The 14474-nt window shown below is 44.4% G+C and overlaps 1 protein-coding gene across 1 annotated transcript in view; it reads left to right on the top strand.

Moving 5' to 3' along the window:
• LOC118099858 (nesprin-1) overlaps nt 1–14474 on the top strand; it is a 64919-nt gene that overhangs the window by 24588 nt on the left and 25857 nt on the right. Inside the window, exons 41-69 of the mRNA XM_047338178.1 lie at nt 654–809; nt 879–1120; nt 1234–3262; nt 3356–3690; nt 3809–3953; nt 4088–4288; nt 4400–4656; nt 4748–4898; nt 5400–5543; nt 5635–5766; nt 5848–6030; nt 6135–6272; nt 6585–6770; nt 7076–7198; nt 7379–7561; nt 7749–7838; nt 8468–8566; nt 8988–9059; nt 9368–9793; nt 9958–10058; nt 10152–10287; nt 10500–10607; nt 10998–11153; nt 11263–11463; nt 11907–11981; nt 12434–12619; nt 12910–13080; nt 13226–13366; nt 14198–14397. Coding sequence (XP_047194134.1) covers nt 654–809; nt 879–1120; nt 1234–3262; nt 3356–3690; nt 3809–3953; nt 4088–4288; nt 4400–4656; nt 4748–4898; nt 5400–5543; nt 5635–5766; nt 5848–6030; nt 6135–6272; nt 6585–6770; nt 7076–7198; nt 7379–7561; nt 7749–7838; nt 8468–8566; nt 8988–9059; nt 9368–9793; nt 9958–10058; nt 10152–10287; nt 10500–10607; nt 10998–11153; nt 11263–11463; nt 11907–11981; nt 12434–12619; nt 12910–13080; nt 13226–13366; nt 14198–14397 — 6767 coding nt within the window. The remainder of the gene's footprint in view (nt 1–653; nt 810–878; nt 1121–1233; nt 3263–3355; nt 3691–3808; nt 3954–4087; nt 4289–4399; nt 4657–4747; nt 4899–5399; nt 5544–5634; nt 5767–5847; nt 6031–6134; nt 6273–6584; nt 6771–7075; nt 7199–7378; nt 7562–7748; nt 7839–8467; nt 8567–8987; nt 9060–9367; nt 9794–9957; nt 10059–10151; nt 10288–10499; nt 10608–10997; nt 11154–11262; nt 11464–11906; nt 11982–12433; nt 12620–12909; nt 13081–13225; nt 13367–14197; nt 14398–14474) is intronic.

Below are 14474 nucleotides of genomic sequence, written 5' to 3'. Positions count from 1 at the left end.
TAGAACAGATCCTTGTTCTGCAATCGCAAACTGAAATTTAGTTATAAGAATTTTAATAATATAATTGAAAGTATAAATGTACAGTTCCATTTGACCAAAAGGGCAAGAAGTCAATTATAAATGCATGGAACAGTGAACAGATAGGAGCAGCAGTGTTATGACTGATGTTCGTGTATTCCCATGATGCTGCTGACAGGAAGTTATACAGGAAGGAACCAAAAGATACAATAATTTCCTGCTGGCCCTAATTACCCAGAGTATTCTGTTTGTGTTCGGACTTTCTCCCTCATGTTTATTCAAGAGCGTGGTCTTTTCATTTTGAGAGCATTATGTCTTCACTTCGCCTTCACATTTAGAAACGCTGTCCCTCCTAAAACAGCCTGAGGACGAGTCAGACCGAAGCACGAGACATTTGTGCAGCAACAGCGTTTGAATGAAATGAAGAGATAATGCTCTCAAAATGAGAAGCTCTTGAATAAAGATAGGAGAGAAACTCAATATTTGTGACGTACACGGACATAGTTTGAACAAGGGTTTCTTTTTTACATTCCCCCAAAAAGTTCAGCAATAAATCAATCAAGCCCAAAGGCAGCTATATCAAGCAGGTCTCAAAACAGGTCTCCCAACAATTTGCTATTGTTATTGTGTTTTAGAGAACACCACACGTTGATTTGAATTGGTACCTGAAGTCCTCTCCTGGGGAACCTGAGATCCGACTAGTACGAACTGTCCAGCGAGTCCTGGCATGTCGATATCAACCAGCTCAGCTCGATGTCACGTCCATGGCCAAACAGCTGGAGGAAGCAGAGGTATGTACAGTAGGTTTTCTCCGTAGAGAACACTCTGATCTGTTCTGAAGCCAGTTCTGTGTCCTGTAGGAGCACAGGTCCTGTGTGCAGGAGCGAGTAGCTACGATGAAAAACACGAGTGCCGCCAGGGATTGGGACCCGAGTGCCTTGAAGAGAGCTGAAGGCCAGTGTAGCGCAGCGCTGCTGGATGCCTCCGCCACAGTGCAGGTGAAGGCAGCGCAGCTGGATCAGGTCAAACAGTATCACAGACAGATGAAGATGATGAGAGCTTTTCTGGAGGTTTTGGCTGATGAGAAGGAGAAAATGAGCTTGTGAGTAACCTTTTGATCTAAGTAAGCTTTCGCTGTATCATCATTACTTGGAAGTGTTTGCATATGTGCTTGACGAATGGTACGCTCATGTTTTTCTGTTGTGGTTTTGTCAGAAATGCTTTGGGAAGTAGCGCTGTTCAAGCTGACAAACTTCACGCCCTGCAGCAAACCATGGAACAGAAGAAAGACCTAATGGAGGAGCTGCTCCACCTGAGTAGCCAGTTGTCGGTTCACTTGAGCGACGCTGAAAGTTCAGGTAGTCTTCTTGCCCAGCTTGCAAATGTCCAAGAGGAATGGAGTCTTTTAAAAGGAAGCATCAAGCGAGCGCTGCGACACGCCACGAACGCCACCTCTCAATCCCGCCTTCTTATAAAAGAGGCCGAACAGCTGAAAGCCCAACTGGAAGATCTTCAGAAATCCAACTTTCAGAGCAATGACAGCAAAAGCGCTTTAGAAGTAGTTTGCCTGACCACAGACCTAAAGCTGTATAACCAGCTTTATCTGCACCTACAGTCCCAGTCAGACGCTCTTGTCCATTTCTCCCTGGGCCAGAAGGAGAAGGATGAGATCCAAATTAATCTTCAGGAGTTGGGGTCCTTGCTTGATGTCACCAAGAAAAAGCTCGACAATTCCACGTGTTGCATTTCTTCAGGCAAGATCAACAAACAATTACAGGACTTGATCATATGGGCCAAACAGGCAGAAAACCACATCTCTACTGGGAAAAAGTTAGCTCTCTTCCCTGAGGAGGCTCGTATTCAAATCGCTGACATGAAGAAATTTCAGACCGATATTTTGACCCGACGGTCCAAGATGCAAGCTCAAGTTGAGGAGATGAAAGATGTAGCCTCTGATATGGAGAAGGAGGAAAGTGACCACGTATTGAAGACAATAGAGGACCTCTATGAAGCCATTAGTGACAGCTTGGATCATGTCCTTGACACCATGAAGAAGCATCTACACAACAGGGAGAAACTCTTATCCCAGCTTGCTAGCATGGAAGCCTGGCTGGCAGAATCACACGCTGCGAGAGACGTCTGGATCCATGTGGAAAATGTTTCCAAAGTTGACGTCCAGATGCTGGAGATCGAGCTGGCAACTCACAAATTAGCCACTGTGGAGATCCAGAGCCACATTAAACTGGTGGAGGCGATGGCGGAAAGTTGCGAGGACATCGCAGCGGGATTGAGTCCAGAAGAGAGCCGCTACCTTGTCAACAGACTGTCAGGCCTGTGGACAGAATTAGACGGACTGCTAGCTCACGAGAAAGCAACCAGCTGGGAGCTAGAGGAGCTGATTCATGAGCGAACCTCCTCCGATGAGGAATTATCGACCATCCAGACGAGCTTAAAGCAGATCTCCTCTGATTTGGAGCAGCAGAGGTTCCCTTTGACGTTGGAAACCCTTTCAACCGATGCACACTTGATGCACATGCTAATGGAGAACCAGTGTCAAGTCCAAGAGCTTCAGCACTGCCAAGAGGCCAAGAGAAGTGCCCTGCTGTACACCATTGGAGAACTGTTAGACAGGTGCAAAACCCTCAGTCTTAATACCTTTGAGCAAGACAAATATCTGCACCTGAGGAGACAAATGGAGGAATCTAGGGACATTGCCGAAGAGCAAATCTTGCGTGCCAAAGACAAATCGCTCAGTATGGGTGAGCGGTTCAGACTATACCAAATACTCCTAGTTGAACTTCCTCTGGTGAAGACACAGTGTCAAGAAGCAGGGGACCACCTGGAGGCCATAGCCCAGGAGTTGCACCCAGCTGAGCTCAATTTGGAGAAGCAGAGGATTCATCACACTGTGGAAACTTTGGTCTCCTGGGAGCTTTCTGTCACAGATGATATCAGACACCTAGAGGCCAAGCTTCTGCCAGGTCTGCGCTTTTCCTCTGAACTTCCTGCCTTGATGGAGCTTTTCCAAAGGACAAGAGAGGAGTTGGAGGGAGCTGAGCCGGTCAGTCCAGATGAGAAAGCAATAGATGGCGCACTACGAAGACACTGGGTCATTTGGAGAAATATGAAGTCTGGGATGAGAGTGTTAGAAGCTCTGGGACGGAGAGAAGAAATTAACCTGAGGAACAACAAGGAGCTTCACTCGCTCAGAGATGCAGCTATGCAAGAATGTCACGTTGGAATGGTAAGCTTGGATATTCAAGTTACTCAAGTCAACTTAACTTTACAATTATGACTTGAATTAGTTGTTTCTCTAAACTGTCCTTTTGTTCAATAGGAGAGTTTATCCCAGGCTCGAGAGTCCTTAAAGGATTACCAGTGGGCCGCCCAAGGAGCAATAGCCTTTCTTCATAATGCCGAGGCCACGTTCTTGTCAGCTCCTGGTGGGTTTTTAGACTGTACCGAGGAGCAGAGACAAACCCGGCAGGCTCTGGAAGCTCTAGAAGATGGATTTCAGGCTCACATCTGCCACCTTGTGGAGCTGCTCCCCCAGCAGCCCTGCCTCTCCCACCCAGAGGTGGAGCAGCTCCACATCAGCCTCCTCAGCCAGTTGTTGGTGGGAAGAGCTGTACTGGAGGCCCAGGCACAGCTGAGGCTGGAGTCCCTGCAGAGGTACACAGCTGTCTTAAAACCAGTCCTACACATCTTTTGTCTTTTCATGATGGGATTATTTTCTTTTACCTCCTTTTTAAAAAGAGTGAAATCACCCTAAAGACTGAATTTCTTACAGGTGTGCAGTAAGACAACAAAGCCACGAGAGCTGTCATGAAGACATACGTCAGCATCTCTCCGGGTTTGAAACCAGACTTTCAGCCTGTGCTACAGTACAAGTGACATCAAATGACAAATGTGTTTCCCAACGGAATAAAGCTACGGTAAGTTCGATGCAGAACTAGCAAGTGTTTTCCTTTTTGACAGTTATCACTTTGGCACCTCTGCTGGTGATAGAGGAATCCATTCGACCTGTTTATTAACTCTTCTGATCTCAAACCTTCATCCCTCAATGAAGCTTCTGTTGGAGGATCTCCGCAGCCTCGCTGGGAAGATAGATGACCTGAGGGCTGGGTGTCCGATGCAGGGTTGTGGGGTTGGTAAAAGCGGCGAGCTGGGAGCCCTGTGGCGGCGCTGGGTATCACTACGGCGAGGTGTTGGCCTCCTGATGGCGCATGCGGAACAAAGACAAGAGGAATGGAAGGACATCACAACAAGTGTGAGTTCACCAAACTCAAATCTTTCTGTTCATCTAAACAAAACCTATTTGACTAGAGCAGAGAAAAATAATAAACAGATGATACTTAAGATTTAATTCTATTCCTTTTAGATACAGCAGTGTTGCAGCTTTTTGGCGAGTCTTCAGGCTGAGGTGCCTGACTCCACTGTGAGCTTCACACAAGAGAAACCCCAGGAGCTTCTTGCCCTAGCTGAGCTACACCAGGCCGGTCTGGAGCAGGAACAGCAGGCCTTAGCCTCCCTGGAGCACCGACTGGAGCACGCCCTGAGCTTATCCCACTCCCAGGATCCCGTCAGTCCTGGACCTGTTGGCAAAACACTGGTGAAGATCCAAGAGAACGTCAGGAGGTGGGATTGAATTTGTTTAATATACATGTGGAACGCAATTACTCATTTATATCCGAGATGCTGAGAGGAACGCTGTTCTGTTCCCCCGCAGCTTGAAAGAGAGAAACCTGCTGGTTGTAGCTGCAGCCCAGGCAGAGGAGAAAGAGAGAGAGCACGTTCAGGACGAGATCGAAGAGGTGGAGAAACACGTGTTCGCCATTCTGCCCAAACTGGAAGGCTGCTCCAATCCAAACCAACAACAGGTCAGGCGAAGTTTTAATGCCTCTCAAGTTTGGAAATCAGATATTGAAATGTTGTAGGAAAGCAGGTGAAGTGGCATTTTGGTTAAGTTTGGGAATATGAGGAATAATCATATATCACTGGAAAAAGCAGCAGAAGTAACAGAAAATAACAGAAATGGTAAAAATGTATATGAAATGAAACAATTTGTGAATTATCAAGCGATTTGATAAATTTAAAGCTGATTTGACTAAAACTGTATGATATGATAGTTTTCAACGTCTTTACATTCATCATTTATCCTTCACAACACAAATCTCCATTTATCATTTAGAGAAAGTGGCCTCAAGGGTGTAAGTAATAAAAAGTGACCGAAAAACAATGGAAGTAATGAAAAATGCTGGAGATGATGACAATGCTTGTTTAATTTCTGTCATAATATCCTGGATGCACTCCTTCTCTTTTCAAAGACGGAGCATATCTCTCATGTATTTTCTTTCCCATGTTTCTCTTGTGTTTCACAGGAGCTCACAGAGGACTTGTCCACACAGAAGGACAAACTGAAGAGGATCACGGACGGTTTGCAGAGCTGGTACACAGACATTCCTTCTGACATCAGCAAACGCTTACAAGACGTTGAACTGTCGCTGCAGAGAGCAGAGGAGGAGGTAACAAGGAAAAACACCGGATCGATCCTCAGTGGCCTGTGAGCTCTGTCCAACCAAATCCTCTCGTGTTGTGTGATTGTGTGTTCTACAGCTCATGGAGGGAAGCAACCCGGTCAGGAAGTTAGCCGCCCGAGTGGCGGAGCTGGGTTCTGGCCTCGAGAAGGTGAAAGTGCTACTGGAGCAGAAAAGTCCGACAGTCAGCGAAGCTCAAAATGTTCTCAAGGTGTGGACAGAATAAATGATGTTTATTTGCTGGGGTGGTATTACATCACGTTATCTCAAAGCTCGACCCTCTGTTCTGCAGCGTGTGTGGGACGAGCTGGACGCGTGGCACAGCCGCCTGATGCTCGTGGAGAGCGAGGTGCAGGATCTCGCGGAGGAGCAGCCGCATCAAGCTCACCTCCTTATAGACCACATCACACAACCTCTGCAGCTCTACCAAAATGCCTCTCAGATGGCCGAGAACCGCACCTCCTTCCTCAGCAAGGTCAGACATATTCTTTTACCTGATATTTACACTGTATTGTACAAGTGGCTTCTGAAAATCTGTTGAATAAAACTACCTTTTGTTTCCTGTTCTCCTTTTGTCAGATCCCTGCCTGTCTTCAGGAGTTCGAGGACATTTCGTACAGCGCCACCTGCTGGTTAGACGAGGCCCAGTCATGGCTCGGCGCCCCCTGCTCGTTCACCTCAGCCAGAAGCCTCCAGAATCATGCAAACTCCCTGAAGGTTAGTGACAAGCAAGTAAAGAGCAAGTTCCTGAAGCTTTTGAAGACCTGTGACATCTAATATCACATTTTTATTCTATATTCTCATATTTCTCATGCAGATTTTCATACAAATGTATTTGTTTTTTCTTCTATATTTGAATAGAATATGCTTTTGTTATTATACATTTTTCTTTCCGTCACATACTGTTGTTTTTAATTGGTACTTTTATATTGTTTTATCATCATTTATCAATTTATTCAACACTGACCATAGTATCAAGATACAAAACATATGTCCTGTTAATGCTGAGTTCCTGAACCTGTCCTACAGCTGGTGATGGACGACTCTGACAGGATCAGGGACACGCTGCAGGACTTCAGGCCGGCGCTGGCGGAGATCTCTGCCGTGTGTGACGTCCGCACGCAGCAGGAGAGGCTGGACCAGAACGACCAGCGAGTCCACAAAATGCAACGCAACCTCCGCAGGCCGCTGGAGCAACTCCGGCAGACTGCTGAGGTAACGGGTTTACTAGACTTTCAGGTTTTTAGTGAACCCACATGGCAGAGGGAGGAAACTGCTGAAATCTTTCAGTGGATGGGATTTTGAAATTAAAATCTGATAAAACAGATTTATAATGGACATCTCTAGCCCAAAGAAAGATACAGATGCATAATGTGCAGCTAAGGTCCTCAGTCAGAACTGCAGATCCCAGATAGCTTGTCAAGCATATTTTACAAGAGAAATTGGCTTTTATGCAGCGTGGGAAAAACACGAAAACAAGTTCGATCCCTCAAGATGTTGCTGGCAATCTCCTTGTTCAGGTGGTGGAGGCGATGGAAGCTGAGCTCAAGACCATGGAGAAGAATGTCCCGAAGATCAGAACGATTTTATCCTCCATGGACGACTCCGACATAACGTTAACGGAGCATCTTCACAACCGACAGGTGAACATCTGCAATCATGACACCGAGCAAGACAACAGCAAAACATACAGACATCATACAATTAGTAGTTATTACATTTAACACTTAAAATACAAAGGGAAGGAAAACAAAGACTTTATGATTGCTGCCCATCAACACGAGTAGTTTACACACGTGCGTTGATCTGTTTGTGGTTTGAAGGTGATCCAGGCCAATGTGCAGTCGATCCGGAGGACACTGGAGGAGATCCAGAGGTATAAAGGAGAGCTTCTCCTTCCACAGGGAGCGGAGTTGAGTCTGCTGGTCTTCTCCAGAGCCCGACTCCTCCTGCAGCCGCTGGAGGAGCTGGAGCAACTCACCCAGTATCAAACCTCGCTGCTGAAGGTAAAGCAAATAAGATTGTATGTTAGTAAAAGGGACATAAAGCCAAAATGTAATGATCTATTTTTAAATAAATATTCTGTCTCTTAGTTCTTTGAGCTCATGTAATGATCTTCTCAACCCTCAGCACAAGAACAATAACATTTCTAACGCTCCTTCTCTGTTCCTCTCGTCTCCTTGACCAACGTAGAACAAGATCCGGGAGGAGGAAGCCACCAGGAAAGATCTCGGCATCACCACACTCTCCAAAATTCCTGAAGAGACACAGCAACTAGTCCAGGTAATAATAACATTCATATAAAAATAATAATCACAATCATAACCCCAAACCACCAGTGTGTTGTTTTGATTTTTATTAACTCTGCATCGTCTTTTAATTTAACCAATTAAAACCAGCTCCTTTAATATAAACGTCGCCCTAAATGTTCCTTGAATCTCAGTTTGTTTTTTTGGGGGGATTATTATGATTTGTGTATATACCGCAACTGCAAATTTTCATTAATATATTACATTTTTAAGACATAACACTTGACAAAATGTTGTTTCCTGGGAAACAGGATGAATAATCTTCCCCCCCAAAAAATGAACCGCCCTAAACAAAATGAATTACTAAATCCACATGTTTTCCTCCATTAGAATCCATTAGTCACCAGGAAGGCTTAAGATTTCTTGTCTTGTTGCAGATAATAATTTTAAGCAGTGAAATTACTTAGTGGAAAGTAGTTAAATTCACATCTGTCGGAGATGAGAGAAAGTAAACAAAGCAACATGAGCTGATGAGTCACTGGTATAACTTGAACATTAGGAAAAGACAGAAAATAAGATAATTAAGGACCAAGTATCATCAGAAAGTTAGTTTGTTTGTTCCAGTCACTTGAATCAGTTTTGATGATATTGTTCACAAAGCAGGAGCCTTCTGACGTGTCTAACTCAGAGGAAGAGGAGGATGAGGATGACGAGAGCTGTCACTCTTCGTCCTCTGACACACTAACATGCAGTGTTCCAGAGGTAAATCTAAAAAAAAAACACTAATTGTTCTGGGTTCCTCTGTCTTTGGGTTTCATTCCAAAATGTCACATTTCACAAATTCTCTCACGTTGTGGGATGAAACTCAAATTTCTTGGGGATTTTTTTCTTCCCACCTTTACTTATTTTTTAATTCACTTACTATATGTTAACTTTAATCTGATGTTGCTGTCGTGTGGAAGCCTGGATCCGACACTTGCATGTTGATGTGGAGCTGTTTCAGGCAGACTCGTTCTCCGGCTCTGTCACATGCAGCTGCTTTGAATGTGCTTCTCCTTAGAAACCTTTCATTGTGCATGTGTGTGTCTGTGTGCGTGTGTGTCTGTGTGTCTGTGTGCACGTGTGTGTGTGTGTGACTGGATATCTTTTGCATTTGAATATTTATACCTCACACGTATATCAGGACCCAGAGGACACACTCGTCCCCTCAGATGTGATAAGTGAGGATATTGCTGACACGCTGTCAAACGTTAAGGTAAATTATACTTTGAATTTGGAGATGCTGTTTGTTTAGTGCAGACTTTGAATATCAAGCAAACTTCTTTATATTATTAGTAGTAATTGTTTTTATATTGTTAATCTATTACAGTTATTATAAGTATATTGTTGACTTGTAGAGTCTGTTTTTACTTGTATAAATGTCCTGACTGTTAATGATATGTACATCGTGTGCTGTATATCTGTTTGTTGTCTATATATAAGTGTCTCCCTTGTTTGAAACCAAATTCCCTGTGCGTGCTCACTTTGCCAAATAAACCTGATCCTGATTCTATTGCCTTTCAGGAACTGGGGAGTTTGGCTCCTCAGTTTTCTTCTCAAGTGGAGACGACCTCAGAAGCTGCTGAATCTGAGCGTTTATCTGTGACGTCTGGATGTGATACCATCGACTTTGCAGCTGAAAATCTTGAAACCGGATTAACAACAATGGATTCTAAAGCTGAATCGTCCCGTCCGGAGACTTTGAGATCTGAGCCGCTGATCACCGCGGCCCCCCCAGCAGCTGAAGACCAGTGCACTGCTGCTGATACACTGGAACGACGTGAATCCTCAGAACATGAAACGTCTGCCACCGACCCTCGTGCAAAGTCCCCTCCGGCCGAAGATACGAGAACGATTCCTACGAGACCCGTAACTCCGTTCACGGCCACGAGAGAATCGCCCAAGTTCACAGAGGAGGACGACGAAGATCCGACTTTGTCCACAGATGTAGTAAGAATCCTTTTAATAATAATTTCCCTCCAGATTTTCAACTTAAGGTATAGTTTAGTGTCACACTGATTGAAAACTCTAAATTTCGGTCATATTTGATTCAAATAATATGCAAAAGAAACAGTGAGAAACCACATTTTGCCTGTTTTCTCTTCAATGTCCAGGACGCTCTTCGTCATTTGAAGGAACAAAGTGAAGTTGGTGCCAGTCTGACCAGTTTGGAAGAATCCCAACAAGCCCAGGACTCGTCTAATGTGCCACTAAGGTAATAGACAGTGACCAGTTGTAGAGGTTTAAATCTCACGTGTGCATAGGATACAGTTGATCTCAGCTTATTCTGTGTTTCTTTGGTCTCTAGCTCGTCAGGACATGAAGAAGATGAGAAGGAGCAGCAAAGATGGAGTCGACTTTCCACTGAGATCTCGGAAAAAGTGTCCGCTTTGAGAAAACTTCAGGAGGAACATCGCACCTTGAAGCGCTCTGAAGACGAGACGGTAGGAAAACAGAAAACTCATGCGTGAGTTTCCGATGTGGATGAGAGCTGAGATGGTGATTTATCCATCACCTCTGTTACCACGGCAACAGTGTGACAAACCACTAAATGACCAAAAGCACAAACACTTGTAATAATGTATAAACATCGTCTCTGCAGTTCGATCCCTTCCAACTGTGAAACCTAAACTACGATTGTCTGGTTTTTGTTTAGGTTCCAGAGAAGAAGCTGATATCAACGGGATCTGCTCCTGCTGTTCTCCAGAGGACACAAGAGTCCATCGCCAGGCTGAGACAAATAGTATGTGCAGCACAGACACCGGTAGAATCTCTGCACACGTATGAGACTCAAACAGCAGAGAGAGAGAGACTGTTTAACCGACTGTTTAAAAACAAAACATATTATTAAATTGTCCCACAAATTATCCAACGCATATGAATCTCTGTGGATTTAATTTGAAGAAATGCTTTCAACTTTGACATGTATGGACAAAAACATAAAATAAAAAGGGTTAAGGATAAATTAATAAAAGGATTTACATGTGTAGCAATATGCAGCAATGGTGCACGACTCCTCTGTAGCTGAGTTACTGCCAATTTAAGAGATTTCCCAAAAATCCGACCACTGGAGAAAACGATTTCTCTTACTTTTGGAAGACCCAGCATTGAGTGTCAGTGAGTGAGTGCTGGTGATGTGTTCGATGTCTCCCAGGTGAGGTCTGCAGGCGTCTCTCAGCCAGATGTGAAGGAGCAGATGTACGAGGCTCTAAGGAGGGTCCTCCTCTGTCTGGACGCTTGGACCGACCCTCTGTTGACTACAGGGGGCGCTGGTGAAGAGGAGCCCCAGCTGAGGATGCTGCAGCAGGAGGTGACTGAACACAACGCTGCTCAAACACACACACACATATTTAATATCTACTGTATTAAAATATATATATTCAAGTTGATTGATCCTTTCTGTTCCTCCTCCTGTGCAGTGTGTATCATCCGAGCTGCTGACCGTGGCTGAGCTGCTGAGACAAATGGAATCAGAGACCAGTCCGGTGCTGTGGAAAGAGGAACCAGAGGCGTCCCACTGTGTGACCGGCCTTCAGGACTGTCTCAGTACAGTCCAGCTGTTCCTCACCTCATCCCACGATCAGCTCCCTGAACATCTGGGCCTCAAAAACCAGCATCAGGTCTGAAACTGTGGAATTTCCCCCGAAACTGCGATCTCATCTATAATCTGTAAAATGACATCTCTAAAATAATAAATAAACTTTATCTGAATGGGTAAAACAATAATAGTAACTGAGTTGAGTAAATGATGTAGTTTTTACTCTTCTATTTGTTCACAGATGCAGCTGCTAGTTACATTTCATATTTAAAACGTACAATGACTGACTAAAATATTATGTTTTAGATAAAGATGTTTAAATCCATATAAAGTCAATAGAATTTGTTCTCTTTTTAACAGCTTTCACTTTTAAAATGCTGCTTACATGTTAATGCATCAGTGATAATAATGGAAGAAATTATTTATAATATCAAACTGACACATTGAAAACTATTCATTGTGATATTTAAAAGTGCATTTTGGTTGTAATGCTTTAACTTAAGTTTTCTCTCATTCTTCCTCCAGCTGTGTATTTTGGACGAGTTTGAACTTGGACAGAGTGAAACCTTCCCAAGTCTAAAGGATGCAACTAGTTTGCAGGTAATGACGCTTTTATTATATGACACATTATTGTATTTGTATATGTGTGTGTTTTTTGATTACTGGTATAAATCGTTTGGTGAATACGTCTTTAATGGACTCAAAAATATCAAATTGCACACACTCATAGATCAGTTCCCTAAATACGTCGGATCAAGATCCACGAATTATTCCCGGGGGAAATTGGCGAAAATATAAAAATAACACAATCTCAGTTTAACAGACAGGGGTGAAAACGTAACCTCTTTGTTGGAGGTGATAACACAAACTATAAAATATGTCTTTGTCTTCACCCTAAGAAGAACAAACAAGTTTATATTAGCAATGAAGGGTTTAATAAAAAATAATCTCCTCAGCTCCGTTGTCGATGGACTGGAAACACGATACAGGATCTGTGCTTCCAAACTTAATGGTATTCTCCTTAAACCCTGCGCTCCCGCTGTATCTCGCAGCAGTGTGTCCTGGGCAGACATCTGAGGCAGAGTCCAGGGGAAAGAGCCAAGCTTCAGCGAGCATCCCGGGCCTTGCTTCAGGGGATAACTCACCTCCTGGAACTGGGCGAAGGATGCATAAAAGAGAAGCAGATGAGCCAGGTTCACAACCGCAGCCAACTTCAAGCTATTCTCTGCAGACACAAGGTATCTCGCCGCGCTTTCAGCAAGTTCCTCAGCAGGCAGGCAAAGCCCAGATTTAAGTTAGGCACTTTCCAAAGAGTGTGCAGAAGCTTCTTGATGGTTTTCAAAGAGATTTTTCTTTTTAACAAGCTTTAAACAACTGATGATTAGACTTTACACAAAGATATTTAAACGTTTATCATCATCCTCTGCCTCATCTCCCTCTTCCCTCCTGTTGCTGTATTTATTAAACGTCCGTTTCTTTTTAAATCACACCTCACATCTGTCCTGAATCCGGTCTCTTGGTGAAACAGAAACTCCTGCAGGTCCTCGGGTCTCAGTTGGCGTTTGTTCAGCATCTATTCCGGTGTGAGCCAGAAGTGCTCGGGTGTCAGGAGGCTGAGGGGCTGCAGCTGGACGTCAGGGCCAAAGCTTTGCAGCAACAGGCTCTGAGACGGGAGGTAGCTTCTCTGAAGAGGCTGCAGGTTTGTGTAGCGCACATTCGCTGAAGGCCATGAAAATTTCATACATCGACACAAATGAGAAGTTTCTGTGCTGTGCTTTTGTACTGGTGCGAATGTGCTCACAAAGTAAAGTCGATGTGCGGGGTTCTGTTTGGACCGGCTGCAGGAGTGGAGCCTCTGGGAGGATAGCTGTGGTCGACTGGGCCGGGTGCTGGATGAGTCTGAAGCCTTCATCAGCAGCGGGGAACCAGAGGGAGACGTCGAGGAGGAGGAGTCTGTCGTGCAGCACAGACTCGAAGCCTGCCAGGTAAACACAGCGTCTCCGTTTCTCCTCAGACGTTTCCTCACTTTCCCTCCTTCTGTCTCTCCATCTTCTGGCGTTTACACTTTGCACATCGACCTCCAACTCAATTTTGTTGCAAGAAGCATTTTTGTAAGTGCTTTAAACTGCTTTTAAAATAATAACGTCAATCTGCTAATTTCACCCACAGTTCTGTTGCCAATTTTCTACATTTCCTTTCATGCCTCTCAGCAGCCGTCAGAGGTCACTGTTGCACAAATGTATTTTATATATGTGGAGTTTTGAAAACTTGCCGCTGAGTCTTTTATGTAAAAGTTGATTGACATCAGCTTATTTTGAATGTTTGTTGCAAAGTGAGTGACCTAAAAACAAGGGGTTGCATTTTTCTTATTTTTAGTGACGGGCAAATTTGAAGTTTAGAGTTAATGCTCGACAAATCTCGGAGCCCGTCCGCCATCGCCAGCTACTTAAATAAATAGACACTGCACAAAGTAATCAGGTTGAGTGTGAAACAGTTTTGTTTTGGATTAATAAAAAGGATATTGCAGGTGCATGCTCAGTAAGGAAAGCCGGGCTGAGGATGACGCTGGTGGGTTTTTGGTTGAGCCGTCAGGTGCTGACAGACGAATAGAGGCCTTGATCTTGAATTCTACATTTAGCTGATTCATCTCTTTGCAAGTTTCTGTCAGACTCACGGACTTTATCACCTCATGTTTTCCACAGTACGTTACATTTTCTCCCCACTGTCTCTTCAAACGCTGGTTTGCAAGATGCTTAATGAGAGAATCTCCTGAATGTAATCTCATCACAATCACTGACTTTCCCCCGATTAATCAGCAAACACTGGGGCAGTTGGAGGAGAGCAGAGCGGCTTTAGGGATCCTCCTGGATCAGTGCGAGCTGCTGCAGACAGAGCTGGCGTCTGCTGCCTCGGTCGGCCTGACAGGAGGAGCTCTGGAGCTGCGCTGGAGGAGAGCGGTGCGGAGGACGGAGCAGGAGATTCAACGCTGCAGAGACATCCAGGTCGTCAGGTCCAGGTGGGACACGCTCGAAAAATACAGCGATAATGTGCAAAAATATAAAAGATGATCGTGCTCCAGGAGTTTTTATCATC

The sequence above is a fragment of the Hippoglossus stenolepis genome, chromosome 20, assembly GCF_022539355.2.
Source record: "Hippoglossus stenolepis isolate QCI-W04-F060 chromosome 20, HSTE1.2, whole genome shotgun sequence".
Classification (NCBI taxonomy): Eukaryota; Metazoa; Chordata; class Actinopteri; order Pleuronectiformes; family Pleuronectidae; genus Hippoglossus; species Hippoglossus stenolepis.
The sequence above is the reverse complement of the archived record's forward strand: the minus strand, read 5'-3'. Positions and strand labels throughout refer to the sequence as shown.